Source organism: Mirounga angustirostris, unplaced genomic scaffold, assembly GCF_029215605.1.
Source record: "Mirounga angustirostris isolate CCGP_5_RB_7025 unplaced genomic scaffold, mMirAng1.0.hap1 SCAF_9, whole genome shotgun sequence".
Lineage (NCBI taxonomy): Eukaryota > Metazoa > Chordata > Mammalia > Carnivora > Phocidae > Mirounga > Mirounga angustirostris.
Genome location: NW_026991717.1, coordinates 83,740,870 through 83,752,031, shown reverse-complemented (window position 1 = coordinate 83,752,031; position 11,162 = coordinate 83,740,870). Strand labels below are relative to the sequence as shown.

At 50.1% G+C, this 11,162-nt stretch overlaps 1 protein-coding gene across 1 annotated transcript; it reads left to right on the top strand.

Annotated features, from left to right (window-relative positions):
* Positions 1–7,417: 7,417 nt before the first annotated feature.
* On the top strand, positions 7,418–10,262 carry NFKBIA (NFKB inhibitor alpha). The gene is made up of 6 exons (XM_045900716.3): positions 7,418–7,806; positions 8,423–8,531; positions 8,869–9,079; positions 9,367–9,455; positions 9,588–9,848; positions 10,180–10,262. The coding sequence occupies exons 1-6, from the start codon at positions 7,580–7,582 to the stop codon at positions 10,225–10,227; spliced, it is 945 nt and encodes a 314-aa protein (XP_045756672.1). The 5' UTR covers positions 7,418–7,579; the 3' UTR covers positions 10,228–10,262.
* The last annotated feature ends 900 nt before the right edge of the window (positions 10,263–11,162 follow it).

Sequence of the window (11,162 nt, the reverse complement as noted above, 5' to 3'; positions counted from 1 at the left end):
TCTGGAGCCCACTAGAGGTTACTCTCAGGCAGCAAAAGAGGGGGAAAAAGAAGGGGGAGTCCTATCTAGGTCTATTTATAATCTCCTCACTCCTCTTACAAATGCTCTAATCCCCAGACGGGCTGTGTTCTACGGCTCTGGTTTGACTTCCTATCCTCCTAAGACCCTTTACCCCACAGTGCCTCCTTCCTTTATAAAGTGGGAATAACACCTTGCTCCCGCCAAGGCAGAAGGGGGACCAGAGGAGCTCTTGAGATGATTTCCAGATAGAGAAGAAAAGTTGATTGGATGAAGAGTAAGGTATTAACAGAGAAGAAGAGTCAAAGAACAGTTACGATAGGGCTGAAGAAAAGAGGATGCTCATGCCTGGGGCGCCTGGGTGGCTCAGGGTCCTGGGATCGAGCCCCGCATCAGGCTCCCTTCTCAGTGGGAAGCCTGCTTCTCCCTCTCCCACTCCCCCTGCTTGTGTTCCCTCTCTTGCTGGGTCTCTCTCTAATAAATAAAATCTTAAAAAAAAAAAAGGATCCTCATGCCTGAAACAATGGACTGAACAAGGGAAACACAGAAGAAATGAATGTCTTCCTCCCCGCCCAGCTGTGCCCATTCTGTCCCACGTTCTTAAGTGTCTAACTGGAGTCAAAAGAGGACATGAGCAGTAGCTAAGCGGCACGAGGCAGCATGTGACCACAAGCCCAATGTGTAAGACAGACGATGAGAATTAGAAGGGTTCAGAAGAGAACAGAGTTCTCCAGGGAGAGGAGGACGGGGAAGGACTCTTGGAAAGGGCAGGCACTGGCAAGGAAGCAGAAAGACATTGCTCCTTGGACGGAGGGGGGGGAGCAGAGGATGCAGCCCAGGGAGACCCAGAGCAACTGGAGCAGAGGGTTGGTGCTGGAGAGAAATGGGGCATAGGAGCGGCCAAGCTGGGCAGAGTCAGACCCTGGAGGGGTTTAAATGCAGCCTGAGGAATCCCGACTCCATGCTGCGGGCGAGGGTTTTCTAGAGGCTCTGCTACAGGAAATAACGGGATGAAAATGTGTGTTAGAAACAGTAGTGAAAGGGGATAGAATTGTAGAATTACAGAATTGTAATCCTTTTATAGCACTTGAGTTTTTAACCATGTGCACGTGCTATGTTTCAACTTAAAAACTAATTTTAATACCCTAGAAAACACAAGGTATAATTTGTGTCAATACCTTTGTAGATGTTTAAAATAGAAACAGTCTGGGGGCACCTGGGTGGCTCACTCGGTTAAGCATCTGCCTTCGGCTCGGGTCATGATCTCAGAGTCCTGGGATCGAGCCCGGCATTGGGCTCCCTGCTCAGTGGGGAGTCCGCTTCTCCCTCTCCCACTCCCCCTGCTTGTGTTCCTTCTCCCGCTTTGTCTCTCTCTGACAAATAAATAAATACAATCTAAAAAATAAAATAGAAAGAGCCAAGCAACACTGTAGAGTATGGGGAGCAACCGTCCGAGGGGCAGCATGGGGTGAGAGGTTTGCACACTGACTTCGGCCTTCTGAGTGAGTGGCTTAACCCTTCCGAGCCTCAAATTCCTTTAAAACAGAAATAATACTCACCTACAGAAGGGTTCTGAAGATTAAATAGGATAAAGTATAGCAAGTGCCGAGGCTGGCAAGCATTCTGTGAATGTATACACAAACTGAGAAGCTCCTGTGGGCTGGAGTCACTGCAAAAGCAGGAGGAACGGAACTGATCAGCCACAGGGCTCTCAGGAGAAGGAACACTCGCAGCTCGCCCTCGGCACCGTAAGAAACGATGCACCATAGTCGCACCTAAATATCCAGTCTGGGTGGCCGTCTTTAACCCAACTTTTCCCAAAATCCCCTCAAGAGAACGTGATTCCTCGGAGAACAGTTATTCCACAGATGGCCTGGAGATGTCGCTGGAGACAGTACCATCCACACGGTGCTTCTCATCGCGGAGTCCGGAGTCTACTCTCCGTTAAGGAAAAATTCCACAGGGGCTCTCTACCTAACTCCCCTTCCTCCACGTTCCTGATCTCTATGTGGCCTCCTCTTTCTCCTGTGAATCCTTGTCCTTCCCAGCACTTCCCTGTCCTGATGCCCTGGCCACGTGGGGGTGGATCTGAGTCCTTCAAGGCAGCAGAGCAGAGGTTGTGATTGGGTTATACCTATGCTTCCCTGCTCTCTCTCCATCGTCGTGTTCATACCGATTATTTACCAAGACCTATAGCCATGCTGTCGCCCCCCACACACACAGTCCCCTTGCCTCCGGAGTTTCAGTCAGTGAATGTCAGGGCACCCCTGCTCCCTGTCCCCCATGCTCTTTAACTTCTCTTCTAAATTGGCCCAATTTTCAAATATTAACAGTTAAACATTTGGTGATGCATTCACCCACCTTGCTTTCTGAAAATAGCAGTGTTCTTGGTAAGATAATCCCTATACTTTAGACTGCAAACAGCCCTAGGATATAGGAAATGATGAGTATTCATGAGCCAAGTTGAAGGAGTATGTCACAGTCATGAGACTAGACTCTCACAGCAGAGATCTGGAGTAAAGGAAAAACATTCCAGGCCAGTTTTCCCCTTTCTCCCTGATCACAGCTTCTGGCTTGTGACCTTTCTTACTCTGTCTCTCATTTGCTTTCAGTATTTAAAAACCAGCCTAAAAATAACTTCCAGAATCAATATTTTTGTAGGTATCCCCCATGAACAGCCTCAGAGATAAGCCTCTGAGACTCATCTCAATTTCTAATACTTAGCCACGTAATCTGGGGCTCTCCTCCAGAGGAGAGAGGCTCTAAAAGGAGGTTTGGGAAAGACATTAACTTATGATTACAAGAAGGGGCTGAGGATCAATGTTCCTAAATCTTTACTTATAATCTGAAGCTCATCTTTTAGCAGCCATGATTCTGTTTACCTCTGTCCTAAACCATTCTCAAGACCTTAGACCACAGAAGGTAAAAACAATGTGCACATATAGTTTCTGGTGGTAGATTTAACTCTGATGCTGAGAGGGATCATGAGCCCCACATCTGATCATGGTGCCCAAGAACAGGGACCTCCTATCATTCATGCCCCGTAGCCTGCGAAGTAACAGGCTTTTCTGTGGCACCGCCCTAGTGCTGAGTGTCCTCACACCCTGACTAAACTCAGAATGAATTAACACCCCAGATGAAATAGCAAATAGACTGGCATGCAAAGGAGGCAACGTGCTATGAAGCCTCTGCCCCCCTCCTGCTCCAACTACTCCTCCCAGAACGCAAGAGAACACGAACAACCCTACACACCTATGGATATTCCTTGGTTACCACCAACAAACAATGGAAAAGGAGAGCCAGGAATTCTGGCCAGAGTGACACATGCAGGCCTCCCCCTTCTCTGACAGCAGGTTACCAAACAGGCAGGCTGGACACGTGGTTGGGGCACCAGCAGAACAGGAATACCTGCACGAGGTGTTTATTGAAAGGAGTTTAAAACAAAAATAACTAACCTAAACAGTCTTTGTGAGAAAAATCAGAACTTTGTCGAATTGGTTATACTTGTTTTACAGTGAAATGTTTAAAAGTTCTTTGGGGGAGAGAGAACTCTCCTTTCAGGGCTTAGAGCCTCTGATTGCAATCTTGCCTGCCGGGAGCTAAGCCAAACTCCCTGGAAAGACACACTTCAGTCCCAGCCTCTAGTTCCATGGAGGAACAGAGACCCTGTAACACCAGGGGTGGGAGTGGGGGGCCAATGCTGGGGCCTTCCCCCAAAGCACCAAAAAAACATCATACCTCAGCTGAAAGAGAGGTCATAAACTCAAAGCCTGTGGGCTCTGTTTGGCCAGAAGATGCAGAAATGCATTTCTTTTGGTTCCCATGTTTTAAAATTTTTACATCAAAGTCCATTTTCTGATTTTTTTTTTCAACAGTGGAATAGCAGTACTGAATTTCAAACGCTGCTTGGCAAAAATTGTCTGAGTTGAATGTGGGACATGCTCTCCCAGGTCTAGTCTGTTAGAGATGACACCACTCCCCTTGGACCCAGTTCCATGGCCGGCCTCCCTCAGGTGTGAAACCCTCCTGGCCCCTATGGGTAGGTACTTGGGTTTGGGACCCTTTAAAGCTTTGATCCCCCATTAAAATGCAGAATTTGTAGCAAAAGAAACACATGAAGGCTTTGACAGTGTTATTTTCAGGTCACCACAGATGAAGGTCCTGATGGTTTTTCCTCAGGAAAGATCCAGAGAGAGCTTGGGAGCTGCAGGTTCTGAGTGGGGTGGATGGAAGCATTTGCTGTCACAGGAGGAAAAAAGACCACGCCTGGGATTGAAAGCAGACTATAACTGCAGGATTGCACAGCGGTCTGTTAGTGGTGTGTCTGACTTGCTCCCCCTTCAGGACCGTGCCATGGCTCCTTTCTCTTCCGGCCCGGCCGCATCAAGCAATGAGTTTCCTTCTTCAGGAAATCGGTTTGCTAGGGCTAAGACAGTGTGAGTTTAATCGGCCAGGGCACCTGCCACAGAACACCCTGTCCGTGATGTTAAGAAAAGCCAAACCTATTGGCCCAACCTCCACGCTCCTAGGCCACTGGGCACTTCCCACACCATGCATTTCCCACCCAGGAGGAGAGCGCAAAGGGTCTGTGACAGTGCTCCTTCCCCCATGGGGGTGCTCCTGCCCAGAGTGAAGCCCACTGAGCATCACTGGCCATCCTGTCATTCCCTATGGCAATGTCCTGAGCTAAAATAGAAACCCCCTTTGAGGTTAACGTAGTCTTTCTTTTGTCTTTTGCATTTAAAAAAGCCAAATGGCTTGAGCATCTGCTCATTCTTTCTGACTTCCAAGTACATTCTTTACCATCCAAGTAGTAACCTTTGTTGATTTAAGCCACATAGAGCTCTATATGAGAAAGAGAAAACATGTTGGATCACATTCAAAACGGTCTCCTAGGTTGCAGAAAAATCATAAGGTACCCCCTTGGGAATTCCCATCACAGGGACAGGTCGTCAAGGCTCAGCACCTCCCAAAATTTCCAAAAGCAGGATGACAAATCAGGGAATGCCTGGGCCTGACTCTTACCACTAGGTGTCACACTACACAATCAGGAATAAAGACTACCAGGTCTTGAAGTCCATCAGGAATGTAAAGCAGTAAAAGGGGGTGTAAGAAAGCTATTGAGATACTTTTTATTTAGGCACAATTTTGTTCCTTAATGATTTTTTAATTTGCAGCTAAAAATCCTCTTCTGAGCTATATAAGTGGGGCATTTAGAGTTTAGCATTCTTTTTTTTTTTTTTTTTTTTTTCTTCAGAACTTGAATATTCCAGGTAGGGGAACATCAACCCTCTATTTTACATAACGATTGGAGTAGAAAATATTTTGAGAATCTTCTTCAAATTATAGTACATTCAGCCTCATTTCTACAATGAGTATTCAAAAGTGTAAATACTACAACTGCTTTGGGGCCCCATGATTAATATGTTGGGATAGAAATTAGATAAACTGCCATGGGGTGCCTAGGTAAATTTCTCTGCATTTCAGTTTCTTTTGGGGAAGACAGGAACGATACCTATCTTACAAGAGGAGTTCTGAGAACGAACAATGTATTGCAAGAAGTGTGGGAATCCTTCCAAAAACCTATACTGTGATATTTCCAAGAGACATAGTCACCCTTAAGCAGCTATATGTGTGTTTGTGGACAAGCAATACATTTTTTAAGCAGGAAAAAAACCTTAAATTACATTAAATCCAATCTTATTATAAAAGCAGGTAGACCACAGCAAAGTTAACTGATCTCTCCAATTAATATGCAATTAGAGGTGGAGCCCAAAGTGAGATCTCCTACTTATAGCTGCTATTCTATCCTGCCTCAATAATTGTATATTTTGTACATCATATGCCTACAGAGACAATGGAGTCTATCCTTGGGAAGTTTTCATTGTAACATGTGATCATTACTATCCTGAAGGTTTTATTTCTTGATTTTAGGGCTTTCCCCACCCCCATATTTTTTATCTCACTCCCCCCGACCCAGGTTCCCTCCATTTAGATAGCCGGAGGAGTGGAAGGAGAAGAGATGGCAAACGGTTGGTTGGTTAGTACATGGCCAGTCAAGGTAAAGATGATTGCAATATAATCACCAGAAATTTCTGCAAAACTATAGAGGCTCCCTGGGGCTCATCCTGAAAAACTCTGACCCAAGTTGCTATATTTTGCCTGGACCAGTTCTAGAAGTAGATGAATTCAATTAGATGCTTGCTGGCTAGGAGATGGGGGTGGCGTGGGAACATAAGTTCTATTTCTGCGGGTGAAACCAGAGGATGAGGAGTCTGGGGTGGCTATACATATTGCCTGGAGAGGTCCAGCTGAGGCCCTCCCAGGGCGGGAGAGCACGGAGCCAGCAAGGGGGTAATGTTAGGGCTGCCGGGGGCCTCCTGTAGCATGCTGAGCAACTACTTTCTTAGCCATCCTTAAGGCCCTATCTTGGGTAAGGCGCTGCTCAACCTATTCTTCAGCCTCTTCCAAATGCTTCTGCAAAGTCACCCAGCTGGGCACCCAGAAGTAAGCTGAGGATCCATTCTCTGCAGCAGCACGGTGCAAATCAGGGAACATGACCTCAATAATTATTTTGTTCATGCAGAGTAGCTAGCTACAACCTCTACTACAAAGATCAACACCTTGCTTTACTTGGGGGAAAAAAAATGGTCATGTTCAGCATTTTCCCTGAATACAGGGCAGAGTGTTTGCCCCTCCTCCAGTCACCAGGGCTGTTTATCCCGAGGAAATGATTTGAGGGTTCTCCAAGCCTTAGGCTCTTAATGCCAAAGCATTCACAACTTCTCCCGGGGGGTGGGGGGGTGGAGGGGCTGGCTACATGTCCCTGCGCTGCAGAGAGCCTGGTATTGGCAGGAAGGCAGAGGCTGCCTGCGATCTTCTAACCCGCAGTGCGTCCTTCCCCGCAGCGAGAAGTTTGGGCAATCAAATCCCGACGTCCAGCCATCATTTCCACTCCCGTTTTCAAAAGATCAAGAATCGGAAAGGACCGGCCGGTCGGCAAACCCCAAGGAGGAACTGCCCAGCAGGTCTGCGTTCATTGGGATCTCAACAGTCGACGACCCCAAATCGAATCGATCGTGGGAAACCCCAGGGAAAGAAGGCTTCTTGCAGAGGGACGGGATTACTGAGTGCAAGCTGCAGGGAAGTACCGGGGGAGGGGACCTTAGTCGGGAGGACTTTCCAGCCACTCAGCGTTCATCAAAAAGTTCCCTGTACATGACCCCAGTGGCTCATCGCAGGGAGTTTCTCTGATGAACCCGGCTCAGGGTTTAGGCTTCTCCCCCCCACCCCCCCCCCACCCCCCTCCCCCCTCCCCCCTCCCTCCCGAGCAGAGGACGAGGCCAGTTCTCTTTTCTGGTCTGACTGGCTTGGAAATTCCCCGCGCCTGACCCCGCCCCGGAGAAATCCCCTGCCAGCGTTTATAGGGCGCCGCGGCGGCGCTGGCGAGCCCACAAGAGTCGCAGGCAGCGGTCCTCCCCTCCGTGACACTGCGAGGCAGCGAGCGCGCAGCCCGCGGCCGAGCGCACCTGGGCCGCAGCGCCAGAGCTTTCAGCGCGCCATGTTTCAGCCCGCCGAGCACGGCCAGGACTGGGCCATGGACGGTCCCCGGGACGCGCTCAAGAAGGAGCGGCTGCTGGACGACCGCCACGACAGCGGCCTGGACTCCATGAAGGACGAGGACTACGAGCAGTTGGTGAAGGAGCTGCGGGAGATCCGCCTCGAGCCGCAGGAGGCGCCGCGCGGCGCCGAGCCCTGGAAGCAGCAGCTCACCGAGGACGGAGACTCGTAAGTGTCGCGGGGCCGGGTGGCCGGGGCTGGGTGGGGACGCCGGGCCTGCAGCGCGAGGCCCGCGAGGCGGCCGCAATCCGGGGTTTATGCACCGCCGCCCCCCTCCCTCCCAGGAGACCGTGCAAAGCGGAGGGCCGCGCGTAGGGGCGGGGGAATGCGGGTCGGACCCCGGGGCGGCGGTGCAGCAGCTCCGCCTTGCAGCCGCGCACGCCTCCCCCCCCTCGGCAGGCCGGGTCCCGGTCCCCTCGGCGGGGGCGGGGCGGCGGCGGGGACGCGAAGTCCCGGCTTTGCAAAGGGGGGCGGGGGGAGCGGGAGTTTCTGCCCCGCTGGCGGGCGCCGCGCGGCGGGGAGGGGAAGTACAGGGCGTTCCGGCCCGGCGGGAGGGCGGGGCGGTCTGACCGGCGCCCGCCGAGAAGGGGGGGGGGGGGGGGCGGGGGCGGAAAGTCCCTGGGCGCCTGCCAGGAACACTCAGCTCATAATAACCTCGCGGAAAACACCGCGGCCTCGGCCTCCAGAAACCCCGGCCTTGCGCAATCCCCCGCAGCCCGCGCCGCCCTGGGCCCCACGCAATGCACTCACCAGCCCTCGGGGTTTTTCCCTCTCTTCCCCTTAGGTTCCTGCACTTGGCCATCATCCATGAAGAGAAGGCACTGACCATGGAAGTGATCCGCCAAGTGAAGGGCGACCTGGCCTTCCTCAACTTCCAGAACAACCTGCAGCAGGTGCGCCGGCATGCCCAGCCCCGTGCCTCTGACCCAGTGATGAAGTTGCATCTAGCACAGTTGCTCCCAATCCTTTGTAAATTAATAATCACTGGTCGTTATTTACCCTGACCTTTTACATTGGAATCAGCCAAAGTCCTAGAGAGGAAAGAAAATTCCATTGATTTGGTGAGGCCTTTCTGAAAGCCCACCTGGGGCCTCCGGGATTTGTCTTGCCCCTTATACCTGTCTGGGAGGAGCAGCACCCACGACCAGGAGATCTCTGGGGTTCAGGGGGAGACGGACTCTGAGTTTGGGCCATGGCTTACCCTCTTTCTGTTCCCTCTTCTGTTTGCAGACTCCACTCCACTTGGCTGTGATCACCAACCAACCAGAAATTGCTGAGGCACTTCTGGAAGCTGGCTGTGATCCTGAGCTCCGAGACTTTCGAGGAAATACCCCCCTACACCTTGCCTGTGAGCAGGGTTGCCTGGCTAGTGTGGGAGTCCTGACTCAGACCTGCAGGACCCAGCACCTCTACTCCATCCTCCAGGCCACCAACTACAATGGTAGGTCTGCCTGCCCTACCCTGCCCATCAGAAGGCAGGTGACATGGAGAAGGGAGAGGTGGGCCAACTTTAGGAGTCTGGGCAAGGGCGGAAACTCTCAACACTTGAAAGAATGAGAAAATATACATGCAAAAGGCCTATTTGATGCCTTAATAAAGTTCATTCAGAGCCCAGATTGTGCGTTCTCCAAATTCAGAAGCATTTGTTCCCTAAAGAATAGGTGGAAAGTTCTGCTTGAGATCTGAGGGTTGAAACAAGTGGTTATACTTTCTTCATTGTTCTTGTAGGTCACACGTGTTTACACTTAGCCTCTATCCATGGCTATTTGGGCATCGTGGAGCTTTTGGTGTCTTTGGGTGCTGATGTCAATGCTCAGGTGAGTGCTTCATGTCTCCAGATGGAATGCATCAGGGCTGCAAGGCCCTCCTCAATAAGACTTCACGTGCTCTTGTTACAAGCAGAAATTCCAAACTCAGCCATAAACATCTCAAATTCCTTTTGGTTTCAGGAGCCCTGTAATGGTCGAACCGCCCTCCATCTTGCAGTGGACCTGCAGAATTCTGATCTCGTGTCACTCTTGTTGAAGTGTGGGGCTGATGTCAACAGAGTGACCTACCAGGGCTACTCCCCATACCAGCTCACCTGGGGCCGCCCAAGCACGCGGATACAGCAGCAGCTGGGCCAGCTGACCCTCGAAAACCTTCAGATGCTGCCAGAGAGCGAGGATGAGGAGAGCTACGACACGGAGTCAGAGTTCACAGAGGACGAGGTAAGTCTCAGCTTCGTCACTCTGCACAAAGCAATACCCTCCCAGGCCCCTAGAGTGACTCTTTATCCAAAGGGCTCAACGTAATGAAATTCTCACACTTTAGTGTGTGTGACCAGTAGTACCCCAAAAGTGTGTCTTCATTTTTTGCCCTTTTTAAAGGAGAGAACTAAAGAAAAACTCCCTCAGCCCCTGAAGTTAATTTATATTTGGGTTATGGAGAATGGAATGCAAGAATACTTGAGTTATTTCCAGGAACAGCCCTCACCATTATCCCAGCACCTTTGGCAAAGCTCTGGAAGTTTAACGTGCCTTTTCTTTCTCTTGTTTTTAGCTGCCCTATGATGACTGTGTGCTTGGAGGCCAGCGCCTGACGTTATGAGCTTCGAAAAGTATCTAAAAGAACATGGACTTGTATATTTGTACAAAAAGAGAGTTTTATTTTTCTAAAAAAAAAGAAAAAAAGAAAAAAATCAAAAGGGGGTACTTAAGACCACACTTCACACTCCCTGGCCCGAAACATTTACTATGGTGGATCAGCCCTCATTTTGTTATTTTTGTGAACTTTGGAAGGGGGACAAGAAAGATCATTGGAATTCAAAGAAAACATTTTTAAACCTCATCTTTGTGGGGTTTTTGGAGGAGGTTATGCAAAATGTGACAAAAGGACAACATTTTATTGGGCTTTTTGATTGAATCACCATAGATTCCGTGGCTGAGCCCGGTGTGGGATGTGTAACGACCAGGTGTGTCGTTAAACCTTTCAGGCAGGGATGTGGGGTTAAAAGTCACTATCTGTCAAGGTTTGTGTTATCCTCCTGTAAATGGTGTACATTGTGTATTTTGTTGGTAATTATTTTGGTACTTTTAAGATGTGTATTTATTAAACAGATTTTTACAAACCGAATTCTCCTGATCGTTCTCTTTGGGCTGCCGAGGGGCTCCCAATCTGAGAGTCTCTGGGGGAGGTGGAGAGCTGTGTGGGAGCACTTACCACAGCCAGCCACAAAACCCTCCCAGAGAGCAGCTTCTCACACTGTGTACACCAGACTCCCTGCGAGGCTTTGCAGGCAGCCCCAGGGCCCTGTGTGTGGGAGGGGAGGCTGTTGCAAGATGATAGGAAACACCATTCTTAGGCCTGGGGTGGGGGTGGCAGTGAGCTGCTTGGCCTTCAGCGGGAAGCCTCCATTGCCATTTGCTTTCATCTTGGTTTAAGCTATGCTAGGACCCCTCCACTTGGCCATTTTGGTCAAGACAAATCTGCTGAAGTCATATTTGTATTACTGGGAAAGTTCTTAACTATAATGCTGGAAGTTC

What these genes read in the sequence shown, in the direction of transcription:
- NFKBIA (XM_045900716.3), top strand. Translation starts at nt 7,580, where the DNA reads ATGTTTCAGCCCGCCGAGCACGGCCAGGACTGGGCCATGGACGGTCCC. An exon ending in CCAGGCCACCAACTACAATG is followed by an intron (nt 9,080 to 9,366) that starts GTAGGTCTGCCT and finishes TTGTTCTTGTAG; the next exon opens with GTCACACGTGTTTACACTTA. An exon ending in CAGAGTTCACAGAGGACGAG is followed by an intron (nt 9,849 to 10,179) that starts GTAAGTCTCAGC and finishes TCTTGTTTTTAG; the next exon opens with CTGCCCTATGATGACTGTGT.